Here is a 27476-nt window from a genome sequence, read left to right on the forward strand (position 1 = left end):
CCATATATATGATCATCTCAATAGATGCAGAAAAAGCATTTGACAAAATCCAACATCCATTCTTGATAAAAATTCTCAGCAAACTAGGTATAGAAGGGAACTTTGTCAGCCTGATAAAGGGCATTTACAAAAACCCTAGAGCTAGCATCACATTTAATGATGAAAGATGGAATGCTTTCTCACTAAGATCAGGAACAAGACACTGATGTCTGCTATTGCCACCTTATTCCACATTGTACTAGAGGGTCTAGCAGTGAAATAAGGCAAGAAAGAAATGTCTTTTATGATTAAAAGGAAGAAGTAAACTATCTTTAATCTCAAAAAACATGATTATCTTTGTAGAAAATACCATTGGAATCTTTAAAAAACTACTTAAAGTAGTAAATAAACTTAGCACAGTTATACAAAATCAACTGCATTTTTATATACTCGTGATGAACAATTAATAAGTTAATTTTTTAAAGTACCATTTACAATAACATCAAAAAAGGACAAGAGGTGTGAAAACACTGAAAACCACAAAAATTGCTGAGAAATTAAAAAAGACCTAAACAAATGGAGAGATATACCTTGGCTGTAGGTAGGAAGAATTCTCATTGTTAAGATGTCAATTCACGAGGTCCAGCCCAAACCCAAGAGGAGGGGATTACACAAAGTCCTGAACATCAGGAGGCAGAGATCATCGGGGGCCATCTTAGAAGACTGCCTACCATGGGTACCAATATTAGTAAAGTATCTCTGCATTAATTTTTGTTGAACCCCCTTATAATTTCTCTAAAATGACTCTGGAGCCAGACTACCTGGTTTAAATTCTGGGTCTTCTAATTAATGTGTGATCTTGCCAAACATTTAACTTCTTCATGCCTCAGTTTCCTCATCTATAAAATAGAGATAATAATAGAACCTATCTCATGCAGTTATTGTGAGGTTTAAATGATTAAATATAGTTCTGAAAAGCACCAAGTATTTGGCACATAATAAACAACTGCACAAATACATCCATAAAAACAACATCCTTCCTTGATTTAACTACTTAATGATGCCCATTACAAAAAAAGAACAGTTTTAGCCAAGATGTGTACAAATATAATTTACTAAATTGCATGTTATTTAGTCAACCTTAGGCATTGAAGGAAAAGTTATCTTCTTATTTGCATTTTTAAATCAAAGTTTAACAAGCAAACATATGTAATGTCTGGGATGACCATAATCCTGTTTTATGGTCCTCGTTTGTGCCTATTATCTAGGCAAAACTGCCAATGGTACCCTCTTTCACTCTTAAAGTGTCCCAGACTGCACAAAAATTAAGGTCACTGAAGTGTGTCATAATCCTAGATTGGAATGGAAACTGAATCTAGATAAACACATTTGCGTAAGGAGCAAACAAACCAGGGATGAAGAAAGAAAGAAAGAAAGAAAAACCTGAAAAAGGAGGAAGAAAGGTATAGGCAGTGGGGATAGGTAAGAATGGTAGAGCCAGAGTGGCAAGAGAATAATAAATGCTTCAAAATGTCCAAATACCAAAACCAATACAACCACAACCCAAACTCAAGATTCCCCTGCTGCCTGTAAACCCAGCATATTCTTAAAAGCTTAGTAATACTTCATAAAAAATTTAACTGGCATTTCCTTAAGGATTAAAAAAAATCCATAAATGAATACCAAATAAATATTAAGGTACCACATTTAATTTCCTTTTCCTCTGTTTGTAATATATAATCATAAAGTCAATATATAACTCTGAAATATTCTTTAAAATTTTTTTTAAAACTTGTTTAAATCCACATATTACAGGCCAAGTTTTAGCAAGAAACGATTTTTATAGCTACTTTTAATTTCCCACCTGAAAACATTAGTTGACTTTGGAAATTCTAATCCCTTTAAAATCCAGCAGCATCAAAGCAAATACTCATGATCCCGTAAGAGGATAAATATGTTCATTTTAATTAAAGACTAAATTATGTCTGTCACTCGGTGTGCAATTTTTGCATCTGTACTTTGAGTTGCATTTATATGTCCTATGCATTTCATTAATGAAAAATTGAAAAGAAAGTATATTTTTTGAAGAATAGCCTATTAACAGAGACACTCTTAAAAGATCTATATCTTGAATTTTCAAGAATTTTGGCTAATAAGAGGAAAGACATCCTCGTATGTTCTACAACATGGATGAATCTTGAAAACACTATGCAAAGTAAAAGAAGCCAGTCACAGAAGACTGTATATTGTATGATTCCATTCATACAAAAAGTCTAAAATAAGCAAAGCTATAGAGACAAAAAGTAGATTACAGAATTTAAGTTCTGTTTTATCTTCTTAAATTCTGTTTCTAGAGTATCAAATACAAACTATTAATCATTTCTTGACCTAATTATAGAGTGTCATAGTCCATTATTTTAAAAGAGTTAATAAATGTCAAGTTGATTTAGATGAGCACTAATAATTGTCAGATAATCCTAATAGATCTAGACTATAGAAACAAGCAATGTAAGTTACTACTACTGATATTTTAACTAAAAACATCACAAAAATGGAAGATCAGTTTCAATAAAGCACCATTATTCAATAAAGCATCATATGGTCATATTTGGACAAATGTATACATTATAGCACTAACTCTGGTATTCAGAACTAAAATGTCAGGTATAGTTGATACACTATAGAGAAGTAACCATTGTTTCTAAAGTGTATCACTTTAGGGCTTCCCTGGTGGTGGAGTGGTTAAGAATCCGCCTGCAAATGCAGGGGACACGGGTTCAAGCCCTGGGCCAGGAAGATCCCTCATGCCGTGGAGCAACTAAGCCCATGTGCCACAACTACTGAGCCTATGCTCTAGAGCCCGCGAGCCACAACTACTAAAGCCCACGTGCCACAACTACTGAAGCCCGTGCGCCTAGAGCCCGTGCTCCGCAATGAGAGAAGCTACCGCAGTGAGAAGCCTGCACACCGCAACGAAGAGTAGCCCCCGCTCACCGCAACTAGAGAAAGCCGGCACGCAGCAACGAAGACCCAATGCAGCCAAAATAAATAAATTAATTTATTTTTTTAAAAGTATATCACTTTAGAAAGTAACATGAAACTGCTCTGTGATGTGGCAAAAATGTTAAGATTTAATAAAGCTAGGAGAATGATGTCAGCAAGGTGGTGAAGTAGAAGATATCAACCTTCATCACCCAACAGAAACAAAAATTAGATAGCAATCCACAAATGAAAGTAGCCCTGGGAGGGCTCAACAGTACAATTAAGAACCTACAGCAACATAGTAGGGCAAAAAATGGAGAATAACTGCATAGAAAGGATCACTGGGGAGATCAGCTTAGTGGAGATGTCTAAAGGCAACTAGGAACAAAGAGGAAGGGTGGGAACTATCAGCCACAAGCCTCAAGAGCCTTGACAACAGCTGTGGACTCGCCAAAGCTTTCACAGTGGAAGACACCGTAATGCTGGTTTTCACAAGCCCCAGCAGCCTGCTCCAGAGGATACCAGCAGTTTTTACCACCAAGGTGGCCAAAAGCTATTGCTGCCACAGACTCTGGGGAAGGAGATGTCACTGTGTCCACCCCAAGAAGGAGCTGCTGTTGTGCTGGCCTAGGAAAAGAACTTCCAGCACTCCCCAACCCTGAGTACATCCCAGACTCCAGAGTCATAGCTGCTCCACCTGTTCCCACACTCCAGAGCCCCAATCTAGGGCCACTCTGTGGCATCCATGCTCCAGACTCCACCCCTGTCTCTGTTCCACACACTTCAAGCTAGCAGCGCCTGGACCCAAGTGCCACTGTTGCTCTCTATGTGCTCATGCTTCAGACTCCGTCTTCACGGCCACTTCACACATACCTGCAACTCATACATCATTGCTGCTGTGGTACAGCCAGCACACCAACCCGAGAGCTGCTGTCACTCTGCAAACACTAGCACTCCAGTCCCCAGGTCCATGACTGCTCCACAGGTGCCCACACATCAGACACCAGCACTGGTGTAAGCTCTTCCAAGCCGGACCCAGCACCAAGAGAAATCCCCTGCACCATGACCTATGTGAGAAAAAGAGATCAGATGGTCTCCAGCAGCCTTTGCTGCTGCTGCAGACAAAAGCAGCCTTAGCCGTTGGGGACCCTGCAATCTTCATCAATGCTAACCTCAGCTGATGAAGCTGCATGAAGACTACACTGCTGGGCCTTCTCCAGAGCTAGAAATGCTTCAGCTTTAAGGATACATATAGACTGAAAGTGAAGGGATGGAAAAACATATAAAAGATATTTCATGCAAATGGAAACCAGAATAGAAAAGGGGTAGCTAAACTCATATCAGACAAAATAGACTTTAAGTCAAAAGCTGAAAAAGAGATGAAGAAGGTCATGATATAATGATAAAGGGATCAATTCATCAAGAGTATATAACAATTGTAAATATATATGTACTCCAAAATCAGAGCACCTTAACATATAAAGCAAATACCGGAAGATCAGAAGGCAGAAATAGGCAGCAATACAATAACAGTAGGGAACTTCAATACCTCACTTTCAACAATGGACATACAGATCACTCAGACAGAAAATCAATAAGAAAATGTTGGACTTGAACTATATTTTGGACCAAACAGACATAACAGACTTGTACAGAACACTGCATGCAACAGAAGCAGAATACACATTCTTCTCCAGCACATCAGGAACATTCTCCAGGATAGATCATATAATAGGTCACAAAACAAGTGTCAACAAATTTGAGATTAAAATCATGAACACAATGGTATGAAACTAGAAATAGGAACAACAGGAAAAAAGCAGGAAATACATGGAAATTTAAAAATACGCACTGCTGAACAAACAATGTACCAAAGAAGAAATCAAAAGAATAGTCAAAAACTATCTTGACACAAACAAAAATGGGAAAACAATGTACCAAAACTTATGGGATACAGCAAAAGCGTATCTATGAGGGAAGTTTACAGCAATAAATGACTACATTAGAAAAAGGAAATATCTCAGACAAACAATATAACTTTACAACTTACAGAAAATAGAAAAAGAAGAACAAACTAAGCCCAAAGTTAGTATAAGGAAGGAAATAACAAAAGTCAGAACAGAAATAAATGAAATAGAGGTTAGAAAACCAATAGAAAAGATCAAGAAAACTAAGAGCTGGTTTTCTGAAAAAAAATAAACAAAATTGACAAACCTTTAGCTAAACTAAGAAAAAAAGAGAGAAGACTCAAATAAGTAAAATGAGTAATGAAAGAGGAGACATTAAAACTGATACCACATAAATACAAAGGATCATAAGAGGCTACAGCCAACAATTATACACCAACAAATTGGATAACCTAGAAGAAATGGATAAACTATTAGAAACATACAACCTATCAACTGAATCATGAAGAAATTAAAAAAACACATAGACTTATGATGAGTAAGGAGATTAAATCAGTAATCAAAAATCTCCCAACAAAGAAAGTCCAGTACTAGATGGTTTCACTGGTGACATCTACAGAACATTTAAAGAGGAATAATACCAATCCTTCTTAAACTCTTCCCAAATATTGAAGAGAAATGAACATTTCCAAAGTCATTTTAAGAGGCCAGCATTACTCCGATACCAAAGCCAAATAAGGATACTACAAGAAACAAAATTACAGGCCAATATCCCTGGTGAACATAGATGCAAAAGTTCTAAACAAAATACTAGCAAACCAAATGCAGCAGAGTTTTGAAAGGATCATACACAATGAAGTAGGATTCATCCCTAGGATGCAAGGATGGTTCTACATTCACAAATCAAAAAATGTGATACACCACATGAACAGAATAAAGGATAAAAATCATATGATCATCTCAATAGCTGCAGAAAAAGTATTTGACAAAACTCAACAGCTGTTCATAATAAAAACTCTCAACAAATTAGGAATAGATGGAATACACCTCAACAAAACAAAGGCCATATATGACGAGCCCACAGCTAACATTATACTCAGTGTTAAAAGTCTAAAAACGTTTCCTCTAAGATTAGGAATAAGACAAGGATGCCCACTCTTTCCACTTTTATTCAATATAGTACTGGAAGTCCTAGCCAGAGCAATTAGGCAAGAAAAGGAAAAAAAATGTATCCAAATTAGAAAGGAAGAAGTAAAATTCTCTGTTTGCGGATGACATAATCTTATATACAAAAAAAATAACAACCCTACCAAAAAACTGTTAGAACTAATAAATGAATTTACTAAAGTTGTAGCATACAAAATCAACATGCAAAAATCAGCTGCATTTTGATACACTAACAATGAACTATCTAAAAGCAATCCCATTTACAATAGCATCAAAAACAATTAAATACTTAGGAATAAATTTAACCAAGGAGGTGAAAGATCTATACTGGAAACTATAAGATACTGATGAAAGAAATTGAAGACAAAACACCTAAATGGAAAGGTACTGCTTGTTCTTGGACTAGAAGAATTAATGTTGTTAAAATATCCATACTACCCAAAGCAATCTACAGATGCAGTGAAATTCCTATTAAAATTCCAATGACATTTTTCACAGAAATAGAAAAAAAATCCTAAAATTCATATGGAATCACAAAAGATCTCAAATAGACAAAGCAATCTTGAGAAAGAAGAACAGAGCTGGTGTCATCACACATCCTGGTGTCAAACTATATTATAAAGCTAAAGTAATCAAAATACTATGGTACTGGCATAAAGTCAGATACATAAACCAGTGGAACAGAATCAGCAGCCCAAAAATAAACCCATGCATATATGACCAACTAATCTTTGACAAGGGCATCAAGAACATACAGTGGGGGGAAAGGATAGTCTCTGAAATAGATGATGTTGGGAAAACTGGATATCCATATGCCAAAAAAATGAAATCAGACCCCTATCTTATACAACTCACAAAAATAAACTCAAATTGATTAAAAACTTAAATATAGAACCTGAAACTAAAACGCCTAGAACAAAGCATAGATGAAAACCTCCTTGACATTGGTCTAAGCAATGATTTTTTAAATATGACACCAAAAGCACAGGCAACAAAACAAATATAAACAAGTGGGACTACATCAAACTGAAAAGCTCCTGCATGGTATAGGAAACAATCAACAAAATGAAAAGGCAGTATAAGGAATGGGAGAAAATATGTGCAAACCATATATTTGATAAGGGATTAATACCTAAAATATATAAAAATTATACAACCCAAGAACAACAACAAAAAATTCCAATTTAAAAATGGGCAAGGGATTTAAACAGACATTTTTCCAGAGGTAACAAAAATGGCCAACAGGCACATGAAAAGGTGCTCAACATCACCAGTCATCAGGGAAATGCAAATCAAAACCACAATGAGATATCACCTCAAACCTATTAGGATGTCTATTATCAAAAAGATAAGAGATGACAAATGTATTGAGTATATGAAGAAAAGGGAACCCTTGTACACTGTTGGTGGGAATGTAAATTGGTACAGCCATTATGGAAGACAGTATAGAGGTTCCCTAAAAATTTTAAATAGAACTATTATATGACCCAGCAATCCCACTTCTGGGTATATACCCAAAGGAAGTGAATTTAGTAAATTAGTATCTTGAAGAGGTATCTGTACTCCACATTCACTGCAGCATTATTCACAATAGCCAAGATATGGAGACAACCCAAGTGACCATTAACAGATGAATAGATAAAGAAAAGGTGAAATACATACACACACACACACACACACACACACACACACACACACACACACTGGAATATTAGTCAGTCATAAAAAAGAAAGAAATCTTGTCATCTGTGACAATGTGTATGAACCTGGAGGGCATTTTGCTATGTGAAACAAGCCAGACAGAGAAAGACAAATACTGTTTGATCTCAGTTATATGTGGACTCTTTAAAAAAAAAAAAGCTGAACTCATAGAAACCAAGGATAGAATGGGAGTTGCCCAGAGTTGGGGGGGTGGGGGGTAGAGTAAATGGGGAGATATTAGTCAAAGGGCACAGACTTTTAGCTATAAAATGAATAAATTTTGAGGATCTAAGGTACAGCATGGTGACTACACATAATGCTATAGGTATACTTGAAATTTGTTAAGAGAGTAGATCTTAAGCATTCTCATCCAAAAAAAGAAAAAAAAAAAAAAAGATAACTATGAGATGGATATGTTAATTAACTTGATTACAGCTATCAGCTCACAATGTATATGTACATCAAATCATCACACTGTACATTTTAAATATACACAATTTTGTTTGTCAATTATACCCCAGGGGTTTTTTTTGGTTTTAATTTTAATTTTTTTGTCTGCACCTCACGGCTTGTGGGATCTTAGTTCCCTGACCAGGGACTGAACCCGGGCCCTCACAGTGAAAGCACAGAGTCCTAACCACTGGACCACCAGGGAATTCTCAGCCTCAGTTTTTTAAAAAAAGGTTAGATAAAGCTAGCTGATATAGAACAGATTTCACTATATATTATATATACATATATACTTACACATAAAAATAAACATAAATGTATATAAAAATTTAAAAATATATGTATATATTAATCATTTTTAATATGCTCTTTGGTGTTAATTCAATACTTTTGATACCAGATAAAACAACAAAATTTTATTTTTAAATTTTCTTTATTTTCTTTCTGTCTAGTTATGGTGATCTGATATCTTTGTACAGCAGTTTGTTTTAAAATTATATCAATAAAATAAAACAATAAAATATCATTTGCTAAGAGGAGATAACATTTTGAGTTTTTATACTTTTTTCCAAAAGTAACTATGATTACCTAAGTAACTAGGTTCCAAATGGTTTTCTGCTTAAAACATTTAAATCCCTAGGACAAAATTTGGCCTAGTAAAGATAAACATATCCATCAATTTTTCTCTGGAATTCTTGATAAACACATTATATATTCTCCCTAGTGAGCTGACATTTCGAGCAAACATAAATCATGATCTTACCTCTAAATGGTGGAGTCACAACCCTGAACATGTTAATAAGTGAGTTACATGAAGCAATTTTCAAAGTTAATATAAAATTATCTATGGAATTCTCATAATTATTTTTACTAAAAGTAGCACTGTGATTTAAACATATGTTCAATTTCACAAATCAAAAATATATAAGGGAGAGTCAAGAACTGGTAAAACCCCCAACCAATAAAAACTTAAATATTAGAGATAATACTCAGATAGTCATCTCATTTAGATAAGTCACTCGGTGGCCCTAATAATTCAAAGATAATTGTAGACTTTTAAGTAAGCTAAAAGTTAATTTGAGACTTCAATAACAATTCAAAAAGGCATTCTATACTGTCCCAAAGGGCATTTTTCTAACCTCCATTACATAACTAATCTAAAATGATATGAGGTATGAATTTTTTGTAGTACTGTTCTTTAAATCCTGAGATAATTTCTAGTGCTATCTGAACACCAGGAGAAAAGTTTCAAAAGAAAATTTTGTGTTCAAATCTCAGACATCAAACAGGCACTCAAAGTAGCTTACAGAAGCAAAGAACTCTGCAGAGGATCAGAAAAATATCCGGGCCAATTCAGAGTAACAAGTCAGACAGTTGAATGCTGTAGCCAGTACAAAGAAAGGGTGGCTAACTGCCCAGATGTATTTCCCTACTCAAATACTTATAAATGTGCACTCTTAGTGTAACTCCTGTCATTTGATGCAAAAGTTAAAAATCCGGGAATTCCCTGGTAGTCCAGTGGTTAGGACTTGGCACTTTCACTGCAGGGGGGCCTGGGTTCAACCCCTGGTCAGGGAACTAAGATCCCGCAAACTGTGCAGCATGGTGCAGTGCAGCCAAATAAATAAATAAATTGGTTTAAAAAAAAAAAATTTTAAAATCCAATGCAGATACAATAATAAAAAAATGAAGCATCAAAAGCCCACTGGGCATTGCCTTTTTTGCGGAGAGGTAGAGTTTTATAAATATAAGTACAGATGCCAATGCAAATATCTGTGATCATTCTGTTAAACATATATAACAGATATTTTCCTCTAGTAATTTCATTGAAACTAATCATATCATATATATTTTTACACAAAAGTTTCTATATTTGCACAATTCCTAGTATATTTTTAACTCCTCAAATATATTTGGAAACCATTCCAGACCACAAGACCTGAGGAATTGCAGAATTTATCAGACTGACATGTCAACACATATGAATATAGAACCTTAAAATGTTGGTTTTATTCAGCAGGCATATCATAATCAAAGTTTTTTGGTTTACAATGTGAGGTAGATGAAGTCAATTAAAATAAGTGTAACTGTAAAAAAATACATGAACTCAGAAACTTTAACTCTACAACTCAGTTAACAGGAACATTTTTCAAAATGCTAAATTCACATTATCTTACTGGGTCTCAAGATTCTGATCCTGTATACTTTATACTCCCCCTCCACAGAGTCTAATGTGGAGTCAGTCAATGGGCACACCACAGATGACGCATATGTTAAATACTGCCGTGCAAATTAAAAGAAATAATCCACTTAGCCAAGATAGAATAACGCTCCCATTTTGCTTATCTGTTATTACTTGTTTTCATTTTTAAATACTAATAAGAGATCAAAAGACAAGCATCTTTAAATGATTTAAGCATGGTTCTAACCAACCATGATTAGAGTATTAAAAAGTTAAGACAGACAGCAAAGTATAATCAAAGAAGACAGGATCACCAGGGCTTGAGCCCTGCTCTTTCACTTAAATATTTTGAACTGGTCTCCTCATTTCTTACATGGGAAAAATAATAAGAATATCTACTTCACAGAATTTTTGTTGGAGAGTAAGGAGAAAATGGATCTGAATACAGTTTTATAAAAAAGGAAAGAAATATATGAATTCATTGGGTTATCATCAAGTAATAATTTTGCCTGAGAGAAAAGCTATTCAACATATAGTATAGTAAATATGCTTCTTTATATCTCTTAATTAAAATATTTTAAATTAAATAAACATTCATCTAAGTAAACTGAGTAACCACCGATGTCCTCCTCCCTTTTAACAATTTGGAGGTAAGACTAATTAATATATTTTATAACCAAGAGTGATGACCCATTTTTATGTTTAAAACAGATTTTTCTCATACTTTTCAATCTTGATTTTAGCATGTATTTTGTTCAATTAACAAAACATATATGTGCTTCCAGTTAAAATTTATGAATAGACCTTAGTAGAAGAAAAGATATATATTAAATTTCTAAGTCAATGCTAAATCTTTTCTCTTATTTGGTTCATTTAATGCAAACACAACAATACTGCAGTATATTCTTTCTCAGTGGTGAATAATAAATTACCATTTTGCTTTCTCTATACTCATTACCTGAATGAGGCTTTAGATAGGACCAAATATAGTTACAATATCAAACACAATAATCAAAGGTAAAATACTTGCAACAAACCATACCTAGTAATAAGAACTGCATTATCGTGGTGGGCAATCCCATTTTCTGGAATGGTGTTTCCATCACTTTGGTGGGAGAGAATGGATTTCTGCCATTTACAGAAGCTATCGAGGGACTTGTCTGCATGGTGGTTTATCTCCAAGTTTGGCTGCAATACAACATGCATACCAGAAATGTTCCAAACAAATTACTAAGGTCAGTTGTTAAAACTTTTGAAGGCTAAAGTGGGACTATAATTAGAAGTAGTGGTTTCTAGGAATAACCTCTTGCCAATTTTTATCTCTGTAATATTTGACCTAGAATTAACTTAGTGTATTATTGAACAGACATTCTTTCCAGTTCCAGCTTTAATGATAATGTGAATATATGTGATTATCAGCCTACAAAACCAACCAAAACCACTGTTATAAGGTCTGCCATGCAAATGCTCATCTTTATGCTGAAACATATAGCTAACACACATACATATAGCTTTAACATGACATAAGAGGTATATTCTTGTAAACTCTTTCAAATTTGCTTAAAATATTAAATGCTTAGAGCTGAAAGTCATAGTCAACTAGAACTTTCTAAGAGGAACAATAATAAAATATATTATTCTTTAATACATAATTCTACAGTCTGTCTGTTAAGAGCTTTAGATTTATAAACTAACTCATTCTTACCTGATCTTCTGTGAGAACAATTAAACGGGCCACTATAATATTCACAACGTTTCCTAGGCTGGAATCACGGTAAAGTTTGGCAACCTGACCTCCAGAAAATAAGAAAAGACACAAAGTCAGACAAAAATCATAAGGTGATTGTTTGATTTTATTTTTAAAGCGGTAAAACAATTTTTCATCCATTTAACCACTGCTTATATAAAAAGATTCTTTTATCCCATATCACTTAGAACTCTACCCTCAAGATGCCTTGGTAAAAGATCTGTTATACAAGTCTACTTCAAGAAAAATTGTCTCCTAAAGGTGAATTACAACATAGTAATTAATTAAGAGGGTGAGCTGATCTAAATGAACAATAAGGTCACCTTTAAATTTATTTTCTATGGAACTGAAAAAGTAATAGATCGATTCTTTCTAACTTTTGATGAGTTAATTCTCAAAATCATTATTTCACAATAAAAATCCATGACCTTAGTCAAAAACCATAACAAACTATTAAGTTAAAAATTATATAGAGGGATCAAACTTACAATATTCATCACACTCAAAATGTAATGTTCAATGTCTTTGCGGCCATGGTAGCCCACCATCATTTTGTCTGCCACTACTAATGTCTCCACAAACCGCTCAATGCTTACTGATCTCTTCTGTCTCTGGTGGATATGTATGCCATTAATTGGTAGTGAAGAAGGAAAAGCAGATGTGTCATTCAACCACCAAGGTTTGCCACTTCTTAGGAGGTCTACAATAAAAACAATTATCTAGTTCACATAGGTTCACTAATTAAACGTATTTATTCATGGAGTTTTCATGTAGACATACTTCTCATAAATTCTCTAACACACTAAGATTTTTCAAAGTGAGGGAAGGGGATGAGGAAATGCAGTAGTGAAAAAATTAAACTTCAAATTTTTCAAAATAATCATATTACCTGAAAAAATTAATAACATTCAACTGCTCATGAAAACAAAACAAAATAAATCTAATAGTTTACTTTAAAAAAGGAATCTTCAAATAATCATTTCATATTTTTCCAGTGAGTGATTATGTCATAATACTTTTAAATTTAGAATATGTACTTTAAAAGAATCATTTAGAGTTGTTTAAAAAGCAACTAAAGCATTGACTTTCTAAACAGCCTAAGACAGTTCTGATGAAGAATACTAATGTTGCAAAAATCTATTCCTAAAATGCTTTTTGAGCATTTATTTTAAAGTAAGATGCTTTTATTAAACTATCTTAATAGAGCAATTCTATACTGCTCTAGAAATCTCAGATCTAAAAGGCTGTGAATTATCTTTTCCATTTAATTTTGTATTCTACAACTATTTATCCTGACAAAGTACCCAAAGTATTCCTTTTCCGAAACCTAGAGGTCAATGGCATTAGACTGAGAGTTGAAAGACAACGAATCCGACATGACTCATTTTAAACCACATTTCAGTGTGGATTGCAGCTTTATCCTTTGATTTCTAGATATTTGGTCCTTCAGCACAGAGGAAACTTTTAGTACTATGGCATTTGTAAACACTTGCCTCATTTATATTCATCTTCATTTAATAAACTTGAGCAAGTACAGGTCCTCTGTATACCTCACTTTCATATCCTTATATTGAACAGGAAATCTTTCTAACCGCCACTTACTGAAAAATTTAGTGACGAAAAGTTAAGAGTAATCTATATAATCTACTTGACAGAAAGTGGCACTATACTGTTTTTCTTCAGCCTTTCCCTTTTAAAAATTACTTTGAGAGAAGTTATAAATTTTAAGAAATAAGAGATGGAAAGACCACAAGAAGCATCAGTCAAATACTTTTGAAACTCATATAAATTAAAAGAATGTCTTTATTCCTAAAGGTCAAGAGAGGCAGAAATATACTACTTCTTAATTCAATAGCATATCCCCAAGACAGCCAGTGAGTATTCCCCTATGACCATTGTGGCAGACAGACTCTTAAGGTGGCTCCCATAACCTCCTGTGTCCTCATCTCCTCCCTTGAGTATGAGCCGGACCTGTGACTTGCTTCCAACCAACAGAAGACAGGAAAGATAATGGGATGTACATGATTACATGTATATGACTACATACCTATGTTACATAATATTGTAGCATCTTACTAAAGTCATTCCCTTGCTGACTTAGAGGAAGGAAACAACCAAGTTGGTGAATTGTACATTCCTAGGCACTGCAGGTGGCCTCTGGCAAACAACCAGCCAGAAACTAAAGTTTTCAGTCCTATGACAGCAAGGAACTGAATGCTGCCAACAACCATGGGCGTGAGGAAGTGAATTCTTCCCCTGTAAAGACTCTGGATAAGAACCCAGCCCTGGCTGAGGTTAAATAAATAACCTATACATACACAGATTCCTGGTCCACAGAAAATGTGAGATAATAAAAGTGTATTGCTTAAGCCATTGGGTTTGTGGTAATATCATTATGAGACAGCCAAATCTTTTCTGCATTAACATTACTCCAATTTCTCTTGCTCAGTTTTCTGTGATCATGAAACCACTCATGTATTCAAATCATGCCTAGTCTTCTCCTTCCTCTGGCTGGACAGCTTAAATGTCTAAATACAGGATAGAATTTCCATTATTTTGATAATTTTCACTCTCATTCAATTTCTCCTTATTTTATTTAAAGTATTGTATAAAGAATTAGACCATGATTGGGCAACATAAACACTTAGCAATAGTGTTTCTCATTTGATAGGATTTAGTATAAGGTAGCTGCTGTTATCATCATATTCACAATTTTCAACTTTTTAGCTTTTTAATTGTTAGTTTGCTTGGCTATTGCTCCATCAGAAATATATATATACAGTGTCTTTGATGGACATTCATAAATGAAAAGATATAATCCTTATACTCAAAAGATTTGTAGTCTGATAAATATATGTAATATACACACATGCATACTGAATGAATAAAATCTAAAAAGATAACATCTTTAGTTTCATTCTAAAGATTAAAATCTTTCCCACATGATTAGATCATTACAAAACAATATCTACATTTTATAATTGTCAACTGACTGCTTAACGTTAAGTTTAATGATCTGTAATGAATATCTCTTTTAGTCTAAAATAAAATACACAACTGACTTGTTTTATTTTGTTTCAAAATAGAGATTAGTAGTTCAAATGATACTCATTACATGTGCTTTGCTCAGTTTAATTTTGGATTGAGTACTGAATGTTAAAGAAAACGTTCCTCCACAAACGTATGCAATAAAGAACTTTTCCCCCAAAGCCAAGTACATAGATCTCTGTCATCTGAAATATAATTTTGAGTTTTTGATCAATCTCAAAATATTTTTAATATATACAGCCATGCAAAATTATCTCACTGATCTGGTTTATTTTTCTTTCTTTTTTTTAATATTTATTTATTTATTTGGCTGCATCGGGTCTTAGTTGCGACATGAGGGATCTTCGTTGCAGCATGAGGGATCTTTTGCTGCGGCCTGCAGGCTCTAGAGCGCACAGCCTCAGTAGTTGCGGCGCGAGGACTTAGTTGCCCCGTGGCATGTGGGACCTTAGTTCCCGGACCACGGATCGAACCTGCATCCCCTGCATTGGAAGGCGGATTCTTAACCACTGGACAACCAGGGAAGTCCCTGATCTGGTTTATTTTTCATTACTCACTTACTACTTCTTGACGGTTGGCCATGTATTTATATGTTTGTTTAAAAGCTTATTTAGTTAACTGTCTCTCTTCACTAGAATATAAGATCCCTTGGAGTAAGGACTTTTCCTGCTTTATTTGTTACTGCATCCCAGCACTGAGAATAGTCTTGCATGTGCATGCTAAATTAATATTTATTTAATAAATACATAAGTAGATAATGCAAGTATAAAGACAAAATAATATCTATATGAAGAGACTATAAGAACATTCAGTTATCTCTGGGTGGTAAAAGAGCAACTTTCATCTTCTTTTTTATTTTTCTTTTTATCCTGTATTTTCTAAAATTTCTACAAAGAACAGATATTACTTTCATAAAAAATTTTTAATCAATAGCTTAAATCTAATTAGAATGGGAAAATTCATATTTGAATATGAGATAAAAATACCCACTGTCAAGAGGGTTTTCATATCTTATATTCTGATATAAACTTGAGTTCCTGATTAACAGATTAACTGGCAATGTATGCCTATAAATGCACATCTCACTTGAACGACACTGTTGAGCTAGTATCACAATTAAGGTAGTTCTTAACCAGACATTTCTCAAACTTATTAAACCTAAAGTGATTTTTTCCCCAATAACATCTAGTGACATTCCCATGGAATTTAGGGAGCTACTACTATAATTCCACTATTGGGAAGCCAGTGAAGGTGTGTAAGCCAGAATTAGGAGATAGACTTGACTAAAGACAGAAAAGGACAAACCTGGAGATAGGAAGACTAGATAGAAAGTCATTACAGTGGTCTATGATGGCAATAAAAGTAGATTTGGAGAACTGCCTGATTCATGCCTAAACCATTGAAAAATAAGGCTCTGCCTGGTAAATACCAGTTAGTAATGAAATAGGCACTTCAAAAGAGGATAACCTGAATCTCAAACAGTTAAGAGATACCTTTCAGAACATGATGAAATCTTTAAATATTTTTGCAAAAGGTGATCTTTAAACATCATGTTGTGGAAAAAATGGTGGGAAAATTATATAACAATAAACAGCTAAATATTTGAATCCTAGTTTTTAAAAAATTTATATAAAGTTGTACTTATAGCCTAAATTTTGTTAAATATGAGAAACTATTTGCATAATGTTTAGCTTCTTTATTCATTTCAAAGACAAATCAAACCTTTTTTCATTATTTACCATGATACTGTATTTCATAGCTCAACTAGATTCACTTTAAGTGACCTTTTTCTAGTACCAATTATTCTTGACCAACAAGAACCTCCCATAATTAAAAGCCTCAGAGATTACTCAAGAAGAGAGTATGGAGAATGAGAACTTCAGCTGAGAAGAGAACTTCAAAGAACACTTGTACTTGAAGCAGAAGTAAAAGAGCCTATAAGGATACAGAGAAGAAACAAGAGGGTGATGCATTCACTAAATCACAAGGCAACCCATTCCATTTTTACAAATCTACCTGTTGAACCCATTCTATTTTTTATTAAATTTACTTGTTGGTGAACTCTTCTCTGTATTGAGCTGAAATCCCCTTCTGAAATATTCTGCTCCTAGTTTCAGCTACTAGAACTACATGGAATAAATCTACTCCTTTTTTTTTTTTTTTTTAATATAGTGGCTCTTTAAATGCTAGAAAAAGTCATCCCAATAATAATGATAGCTACCATTGTACTGAGTAATTAATGTGCGCTGAAAGGAGTACTCAGAGAGGTTGGGTAATTTGTCCACAAGTATGCCAAAGCCCATGTTCTTTCTACTATGCTATGCTATATCCTCTATTTCTCTAAGCTTTCTAATCTTTAGACTAAACAGCCTCCTAACCCCCTACCCTAGTCTTTCTCGTCTCTAAATCAGTCTCCATATGGTTGCCAGAGTAATCTTTTTAAAACCCAAATCTGATCATGTGATTTCTACTGCATAAAACCTTTCAGTGGGATTCCAGTATACTGAAGATAAACTCCTCGACACGGTTTACAAGTCCTTTGTGATTTGGCCACTTTTTATCTCTCTAGTTTCACCTCTCACAACCACTCCCCACCAACCACTATGAATCTCACCCCTTCTCTAATATCCAGTTATATGAACTGTCAGTTCCTGGAATGTGACATTCTCTCTTTTGTTTCAGAACCTTTGTAAAGGCTATTCCCTTTATATGGAACACTCTACCCATTACTCCCTTAGCTTAAATGTCACTTCCTCCCTGAAGCCTTCTTTGACCACTAAAGGCTAGGTTTGTTGTCCCTATTATGTATTTCTATAGTACTCCAACTTACACTATCTTTGAATACTACCTTTAAGACTCTTCAAGTCTCATTCAAATGTTTAGATTCCTACCACTAGCATAAAAATATCAGGCAAACCAAACAGCACAGAGTACTATGGAACACCTGTGCATGAAAGCTGTAACTATTACCTGGATAAAATAAGGTTTCCCCTTCAAAGAAAAAACTATCAAATTTTACACAGGTTTGTATTTTACGGACTTCTTAAGAGCTTCCAAAATTGACTTAAAACTATCAATAGGTGACATCTTTTAAGAGGACTCTGGACATTATCATTCTAATTACTCAAATTCCTATTTACTTTTATTATTAATCTTACCTTACGTACCAGAAGAAACTGGCAATACAAGACTATACTTTCTAAAAGCCCCACACTCACCCGAAACCCCACAATGAGAGTGATCATATAGATGCCGTTGTTGAAGGGTAGACTTTTTGTAAATAACATGAGGATGGCCATTTTCATAACTAAAATGTTTGGAGTCCTCTGTGGTATTCTTTAATGGTTCAATAAAATATTCTTCATCTTCTGTAGCAATAACACCATGCTAAAAGAAAAGGAAACAAAGAATTTACCAAGAAGAATCATTTTAAATATTAATTAGTAGTATTACCAGGAGTCAAAAATAAACTGATACCTCTCCAAAAAGGAGGTTAAAACACATGTTAATAGAAATTTAGTGAATTATCCATACTCAGCAAAACATTATATAAATTTTCCTATTCTTTAAAAAGGATGTTTAAATACCTTTACATGCTATGCCCTGTACTAAGCATAACACATACATTATTTCCCCTAATCTTCCCAATAACGATGTGAGGTAGCAGAGACCTCTGTATGTTCACTAAGACTTATTTCCTTTCCAAATTGTGCACACAACTTAACTGACTCCTATGTGTTTAGGTATAGCTTTGTAATTGAGTTTTGGCCAATAGAAAATAGGCAGAGCATATACCACTTTCAGGCCCAACCCCCGAGAACCTCTCCAGTGGAATTCTCTACTCTCTCTGAGAAAAGACCTAGGAAAGGTGGAAGCCAAAAGAGAAAGAACATGGGTCCCTGACTGACCTCATGGAAAGCTGTCCAATCTAGACACACATAAGGGAGAAATAAACTATTGTGATAAACTACTCCCATTTAAAGTTCTATGTTACACCAGTATATATGTCCTTAATTCATATATGTCCCATACATCCCCATTTTGCAGATGAAGTAATAGGTTCAGAGGTTAAGCACCTGCCCAGTATTATATAGAGGTAAGTGAAGGCACTGGTATTCCCACAAAGCTCTGCTCTTATTTACAGTATTATATTGCCTTACATCTATTTACTTAGCCAAGTCCTACTTAGCTCAGTCATAGCTCCTCTTTAAAACTTTTTTCAGTCCAACTGCAGTAGCTTCAGCCTCCTCTGATCTCCAACAGAGCTTATTATTGGTATCATTTATTTTTAATTAATTCTATTCTGTTTTGCTGCATCTCAAGTCTTGAATCTGTATTTAAATTTGGTATAACTTTCCAACTGCATGTTTTATTTTCCCAACCATACTATTTGCTCTCTTAAAGAAAGGGTTTCTTGGTATCAGTTACACCCATAGAAAATGTCTCATATGTAGTACATACAGCAAATAAAATTTGCTGATTAAAGGAAATGAGATAGTAAGTTATGTACATCAGAAATAAGAACTTCCATCCTTGTCTAATAGTGTTTTCCTAAGAATGGCACATGTGAGGACTGTTCTTAACCCAACTAATTTACCCTGTAACACTGGATAAAACATAAACTCTCTGAGCGTATTTCCTCAGCTGGAAAAATGAAAGGGTTGGTGTAAATTAGTGGTTTTAAAACAGCACTCTAGGGAGCCCTAAGGGTTCCATGGAAGTGCCCTTAGGGGACTGCCCCAGACAACAAAGGTAGACCTACAGGGCTTGGATTCCTGGGATTAGGAATCAGCTGTGCTTTTATTAATCTATATATTAAGTTTCCACATAACATTTCATTTGAGAAAAGAATTTTGCCGATTTAAAAAGAAAAAAAAAAGCCAAAAACCTCTGGTCCAGATAATCTGTAAGATCCCTTTGAATCTAAACCTCTATGATTCTGTTTAGGGAAATTCATGCTAAGTACCACATGCTTGGAAAGAAAAATAAGACATAATCAGAGCTGCTCTAACTTACAGATGAAGTTGGCAGCCACCTACATGAAATGAGCTAAACAATGCAAAAAACAAAAAAGCAGACCTAGTCACTTCACATTATTTTCACCACTGTTTGCTTTACTTTAAGGATATTAGTCCCTAAATTAAATGCAAATACTGACAGGAATAATATAATACAATACGCCAGTAACAAACTCTAATACCTGATCATGAATTACTTTACCATCAAGATTAACAAAGTAATAGCAAACTGAGCAAGGCTCCTGAAGAAAAGAGGACGCATGCAGAAGAGAGGGCTTGTATAAGAAGTTTTGATAAGTGTCTAGAGTACTGCCCAAAAAGGGCCGAGCACTAAAGTCATGTGATGCTGGATTGTGGGCAGAAGATGTCAAAAGGTCCTCAGCAAAAAACTCAGGTTGCTGGAGAAAAATAGAGTCAGAAACTTGGTAAGTAAATAAAATCTCTAATTTCAAGAACGGAAAGGCCTTGGAAGAAAATCCAGAGTTAGGTACTCTGTAAAATGTTTACACTCATTATCTCATTTAATCTTAATAGCTCTATGAAGTAAGTACTACTATCAGGTCTACTTGGCAGATGAGAAACCTATACTGAGCAAAGCTAAGTAACAAATTCACTCAACTATCTTTGGAGATTGGACTCTTAGCCACTATCATTCCCTTATCTTCTGAGGGTTGCTTCTTCTTTTTCTTTTAAAATTAATTAATTAATTTTGGCTGTGCTCGGTCTTCACTGCAGCATGCAGGCTCTCTAGTTGCGGCACGTGGGCTTAGTTGCGGTATGTGGGATCTTAGCTCCCCGACCAGGGATCGAACCCAGGCCCCCTGCATTGGGAGCACAGAGTCTTAACCACTGGACCACCAGGGAAGTCCCCTGAGGAGTGCTTCTAACTTTGTCTATTCATTCACCAAGTATGTTTTGAGTGCCAATCACACTATCACACGGCAGGTACTGTTCTAGGTGGTGGGAATACAAAAGTGAAAAAAACAAAGTTCTGGCTCTATCATGGGGCTTACGTTTTGGTGGGAAGAGGTAGAAAAAAGTCATTCATTCATTATATAAATAAATAATCAATCAGGTAGTAAGAAATGTCAAGAAGAAAAATAAAACAGTAAGAGGACAGAAAGTAATCAGAGGACAGAGAGAATTATATAAACTATTTAGGATGGTCAGGAACATCCTCTATAATAAGGTGATATTTGAACAGAAACTTGAATAAAGTGAAGGAGCATGCCAAACAGATATCTTGGGAAAGAGCAGATCAGACAGTGGGAATGGCAAATGCAGAGGCAACGGGGTAGGAGCATGCATGCAGTATTTGAGAAACAGCAAGGAGCTACTGTGGCTAAAGGGAGGGAAGAGTAAAATGACTATGAGATTAGAAAGGTGCTGGAGGCCAGATGATAGAGGACCTGAGTTAGGTGGGGGTCCCAGAAATCTGTGCATGCCTAGCAAGAGCCCTACTCCCACTTGCCTCAGCATCCCCACTCACCTCTACGCTGTTGGCCTCAGGACCATCAGGATTAATCTCATCATGCCCCCTTTCCTTGTCATGCCAGTCCCTCCAAAACGCCCAAGATCCATCCCCTGGATTCTACTCCCCATATGGTTAAGTACATCATGTTTTCTGATCCCATCTTCTACTTCCCCCTTCACCATTTAAAACACTTCTACTGTGCCCTCTCAAACTCAAGGTCGATTATATACAAAATCTCCTATACACTCAGCCTCATCTGTGAATGTTCACTTCATCTTGCTCAAACAAAAACCTGAATCGCCCTAGATAACATTCTTTCTTCCCTGTAATGTAATGTAATTCTTCTGGAATGGTGGCTACTTTCTCTCCTACATACCTCCTATTGGACCTGGAGGTAGGGTTAAGAGTTCTTGTACTCATTGCCATTTCTAAACAATTATCCCTCTCTCCTCCAAAAAAAGAAAAAACCTTACCACCTTCAAATCCCATACCATCACCTTCTCCCTCTGCTAGCTGTAGTTATCTACTGACCCAAAGTCACTTTCCTCATTCCTCAAAGATCTTAGCTTCTGGGTCACTGTCACCCTCTGCAATACCACTCCTGAATAATTGTTGACTTCAGTATCTTCTTATATCATTTGTTCTTAAAATTTGTGTGTGTGCACATGCCCTGAATCCCTCTGAAGGTCTAGGGGTGAAGCCTGGGGACCACTTCTCAGAATAATATCTTAAATGCAAAAGAAATATATAGGATTATAAATAAAGCCAATTGTAATGAAATACAGTTATCAAAATATTTAAAAAATGTAATATAGTAATACATATGCCTTTTTGTAACACTTTAAATAAGAAGCTTTGCAATAGATCTAATAACTACTATAATTTCACAATAGTGATTAACATAAATAATATTTTAAGGGACCTGCAAAAACTATAACACGATATGAAAATATCATTTCTATCAAGACAAAGTTACAGGTACTGCTATTACTTTACTGGCTTGTTACCTATATTGTTAACTGAAGGAAATGTTAAATTTCACTTAAGAATTAGTAAAGATAAAGATGAAATTTTCCCCATTCCAGTTAACAAACCCCCTGAATTCTATCCATAGACCCCAGCTTAAGAACTACTTACATAGATGGTCTCTTCAATCCCTGTCCTCTCACTTCCTTGGCTTCCTCTCCTTTGACTATCTTGTCCATCTTATCTTAGACTAGTCTTGCTTTAAATTCATCATCGTAATCTCAACTGTGTCCTTGACGCTTCATGGCAATTATACTATGTTTCTCTAGTTCATTCAGTATCCTGCTCTCTGGGATAAATATTTCATACTTTCTCCTCTCTACTTAATCCCCTAACACCTCATCTTTCCATCTTCCATTCCAACAGAAAACAGCACACAACCTCCTGCAAACTTCTACAACCACAAATACCAACCTACCTGCATCTCATGTCCATATATTCTATATTATTTCCTGTTATTATGGATGAACTGTCCATTCTCCTAGATAAGAACAATTATTCGATTTATGTAGATGATTTCATTCCTTCTCGCCTATCAAACAATTCACTCCAGAAATTTCTCTTCTCTTTACACAACCATTCTCATTTTTATAAAACAAAATGATAAAGACTCCCACTTCTGCCTGCAGCAACTGATCATTTCTTGCTTTTCCTAAAGTCCTCAAAATAATTGTCTATATATTCTTTACTCTTCTCCCATTCCTTCTTAAACCTACTCGCATCAGGCTTTTGCCTCTTTTCCAAACCCCACTATGACTTCACCAAAACTGCTTTTGCCAAGGTCATCAATAACTTCTTCACTGTTAAATTCAATGATTGGTTTTCAGTCAGACTCTTATTTTGACTCAGCAGCATTTTTCCCTTGAAATACTTCCTTCTCTTAGCTTCTAGGATATTTGCCTGGTTTCCCTTCAACCTTCTTACTCCACTGTCCTTTGCTGTCCCCTCCACATCTTTCCGACCTCCCTAACCCCTTGAAGCACCCAAAGGCTCAGTCCTTAGACCTCTTATTTATTCTACATATACTCTCCCTTAAGCAATTTCATATAATCTCCTGGCTTTAAATGTCATTTATATTTATATAGATGACTCCCAAAATAACTTCATAACTCACATCTCTCTCCTGAACTCCAGGCTTGCATACCCCGCATCCTATACAATATCTCAAGTTTAACATGTCTAACTGAAGTTATGATATATACCACCCCCCAACCTACTCCTCCTACAACTTTTCCATCTCAGTTAATGTCTGAGTCTTTCTCATCTCATGTGATGGCTGCTATTTTCTGCTAGTTGCTCAGGCCCCAAGCTTGGAATCATCATTGATTCTATCCTAACTGTGTCCTCTAAAACCTAACAACTGGCCCCCAAGTTTTCTTTCTAACCTCACCTTCCATTACTCTTCCTCTCTCTCACTTAGCTCTAGCCATGGTAGTCTTCTTGCTGTTCCTCAAACACTCTCATATCAGACCTCTGTACATGAAGATTTCCACCTGGAAATCTTATCCCTCAGATGTCAGTATTCCTTTCCTCATTCCTTTTAAGGTCTTTACTCAATATTTTTTCTACATTAGAACTTGTCAGTATCCAACATATTATGATTTTTATTTATTTATCTTATTGTGTATCTCTTCCACTAGAATGCAAGCTATATGATAACAGGGATTCTTGTTTTGTTCACTGTTGTCCTCCTAGCACCTGGAACAGTGCCTGTTACATGGTAGGTACTTATAAGCACTTGGTGAATGGATGAATTAATAATGGAAAAAGTAGAGAAGCAACTATGAACGTAACTAAATGAACAGAAAGTCTAATGGGGTCATTGGTCTTTTTTAACTAGGTTTACAGTCTTTAGTATCTTAGAGAGATAGAAGAAAATCATTTTTCATCAAATAAGAACAAAATATGAAGAAAGAAACAATGCAGGAAAGATCTGTTGAAAATTAGAAATATGACTGTGCTATAATTTTTAAATCAATTAAAGAAAAAGAAAGTAAAAGTGGGAAAAGCTCATAGAACTCAGAACAGAAAAAAAAAAAGGGGAAAAGAGAGATAAGAGAAGCAGAAAACCAATTACAGAATGGGGTGGTGAGGGACAAGGAGATAAAATCACTAAGGAAATATTTTTTTAAATTTCTCTAAGTTGAAGGAGGGTCTTTAAATTGAAATCACCCATCAAATACAAAATAGGGGTCAGGAAAGAAGACCCACAGCTTACCACATTATTTATAAAATTCTTGAAACAGGAAGGATAAGGAGAAAAGCATATCATTTTGAAAAAAAAAAGTTTTTTTAAAGAAGAGGAAAAGAACAAGAAGCAGACTTCTATCTGCCACCCAAAATGTATCAATGCCAATTTTTTTTAGCTCTTTAAATCTTTTCCTAAGATATAAAACCATAGAGATAAATTTGATACCCCATATTTCCCTTTTCCAATTCTACCATCCATGGTTCTGAAGGAAAACTATTTTTAAACCTAGAATTCTATATCCAACTAAATTATTAACCAAACATGAGGGTAACATAAAGTCACTTTCAAATAGGCAAGGACTCAGAAATTTTACTTCTCAGGCACCTTTTCTGAGGTAATTACTTGAAGATGTTCTCCAACAAAACCAGGATGTAAACTCAGAAAGAAGAAGATGTGGAACTAACCTAGGAAAAAAGAAATCCCAAGATGAGAGAAGTGTAATAGCTCAAGAAATTAATTAACCCATACACTCCAAGAAAAATGCCTCCAAAGAAGAATGGAATATAGTCCAAGCAATAGATATAAGGACTAAGGAACTGGATGAAACTGATCAGTTGGTAAAGAAATCATATTTTTTTTTCTCAATAAGACAAAATAAAAGTAATTAGAAACTCCAGAAAAACAAAACCTAAATAAGAAAGCCATGGTTCAAATATAAAGCAAACTAAAAAGTAACATTATTTTAAACAACTGATAGATTATAATGTTAGGAATTTTTTCCTTTGAGTGGTGCAAGCATTGTAAAACTGAAACTATGGGTAAGGAAGTATGATTAGAAAACACTAATGATCTCTATATTGAAAACTATTTTACATAGAACAATTAAAAACAGAATTGGTTAAAAGGGGCCTTAGAAAAGTGGGATTTTAGAAAAACTTGTTTACATATTCCATTTGATTAAAAATGTAACATGATATAAAATAAGAATGAAGGTGAGGGTTACTAAAACTGGTGGGTAAAAGTGAGATGAAGAATAGGATATTTACATAGTATCTGCTCACAAAGTATCTGCTCACAAATTCCTTATTAGTTGCCAAGGGGAAATAGTAACTTTAGTGGACAAACCTGGCAGACCACACCTAGATCGAGCAACATTGTAAAGCAACTATACTCCAATAAAAATTAACAACAACAACAAAAAAAGTGAGTCAACATGGACCATGCAGTTTCAATAGGAAGCAAAGTAAAACAGGTGTTAACGAATAGAAATAAGAGAGAATAAGACACACAGAAGGTCTCAATGAGGATAAAAAATAGATGAATGACACTCCACTATCCCCCTAAGTATAGAAAAGTTTCCATTTACAAACTTCTTCTCACTTTTCCCTCATCAACATCTTTCACCATTTCATCAGTAGTCACTTATATCAGCAATTCTCAACTGTTTCCAGAATTAAATTCTCTTCTAAATTTCAGAGCTATATTTCCCAAAAGCCAACTAGACATCTTTAACCTTTATTTCTTCAGATTCTTCACATTTACTATATCAGAATCACTTTCTTCATCTTCCTTTCTAATCCAACATTCCACTACCATTCCCTTTCTCTGCTAGTAAATTCATATACAGTCTCATCAAAAAGAGAAACCTCAATCAACTTCAATTACCTTCTCTCCTTCATCCCACACCCAGTTCAATGATATTTCAATTTTAAAAAGTATTATTAAATATCTACTATGTACTATATGCCAGCGAAGAAAAATTAATGACACAAATCCTATAAATTTTCTCACCAAAATGTGGTGCAAATTCTTTGTATCTTCTCCATTCCCAGTGCCATAGCCTTGCTATAGGCCTTCATTATCTCCTACATGATCTAACTCATCTTCATATTTCCAATTGCTCCTCTTCCCTCAAATCTCACAATGGAATTAGTTTTTTTCCCCTAAATCTCAAATCTGCTCATTTCATCACCCTGTTAAAATTATCAGTGGCATAATTAATGTTAATGCCAAATTTAAAGAGCTTGGTCAATGACTAGGAACAGTATTTTTCTATTGTACTTAACAGCAAATGTCATTTTAACATGTAAGAAGTTTTAAAACAGATTTATTTTGGATAATTTATCTTTATTCAAAAAGATAAATCTCTTTTGTATATAAAGCTTAACACTGCTTATAGAGAAAGAAGCTAGTGAGGAATGTATTCAATGTGTCTATTTTATAGGAATTAAACCCAAATATTAAAATCCAAGTAATCATTTTGACTTATTAATAGTTAAAGAAAATAGATAATCTGAGCAAATTCTTATATATACCTATAGTGAAAATTTTTCTCCACTGGGTGGTTCTTAAAACTCCTTCTAAACTTAGAACTATTTAAACCCAACTCTAATTATGTAGTTGTTTATACTGAAGTAAAAATGAGGATATGGACGTGATAGAGTAAGGAAGAAAAACAGCTTCTGAAAATGTGAGTTGAGCATCAAAATGTGTGTAATCTTTTAAACAGATAAAGCTTTAATGAAACATCTATACTAGCCTGAACAGGATAAAAGCAGTAAAGGAAGTGTGAACTAGAGGAAGTAGAAGTAGAAGAACATGCTT

General features: G+C 34.7%; 1 protein-coding gene across 12 annotated transcripts in view; it reads right to left on the reverse strand.

The window, feature by feature from the left end:
* Positions 1 to 27476, reverse strand: part of ADAMTS6 (ADAM metallopeptidase with thrombospondin type 1 motif 6) — a 274672-nt gene that overhangs the window by 235986 nt on the left and 11210 nt on the right. For 10 of the 12 annotated variants that reach the window (XR_014242107.1, XR_014242108.1, XM_082383163.1 and 7 more), the window contains 4 exons: positions 18382 to 18550; positions 12604 to 12815; positions 12074 to 12157; positions 11411 to 11556 (listed from right to left, as the gene is read on the reverse strand). Coding sequence is in view for 10 of the 12 variants with exons in the window: in XM_082383163.1 (XP_082239289.1) it covers positions 11411 to 11556; positions 12074 to 12157; positions 12604 to 12815; positions 18382 to 18550 (611 nt within the window). In the remaining 2 variants the exon portion in view is untranslated. Of the gene's footprint in view, positions 1 to 11410; positions 12163 to 12603; positions 12816 to 18381; positions 18551 to 25256; positions 25332 to 27476 lie in introns of those variants that run through there. The other 2 variants (XM_082383161.1, XM_082383160.1) reach the window with 2 other exon arrangements.

Source organism: Balaenoptera borealis, assembly GCF_965194805.1.
Source record: "Balaenoptera borealis genome assembly, chromosome: 2".
NCBI lineage: Eukaryota > Metazoa > Chordata > Mammalia > Artiodactyla > Balaenopteridae > Balaenoptera > Balaenoptera borealis.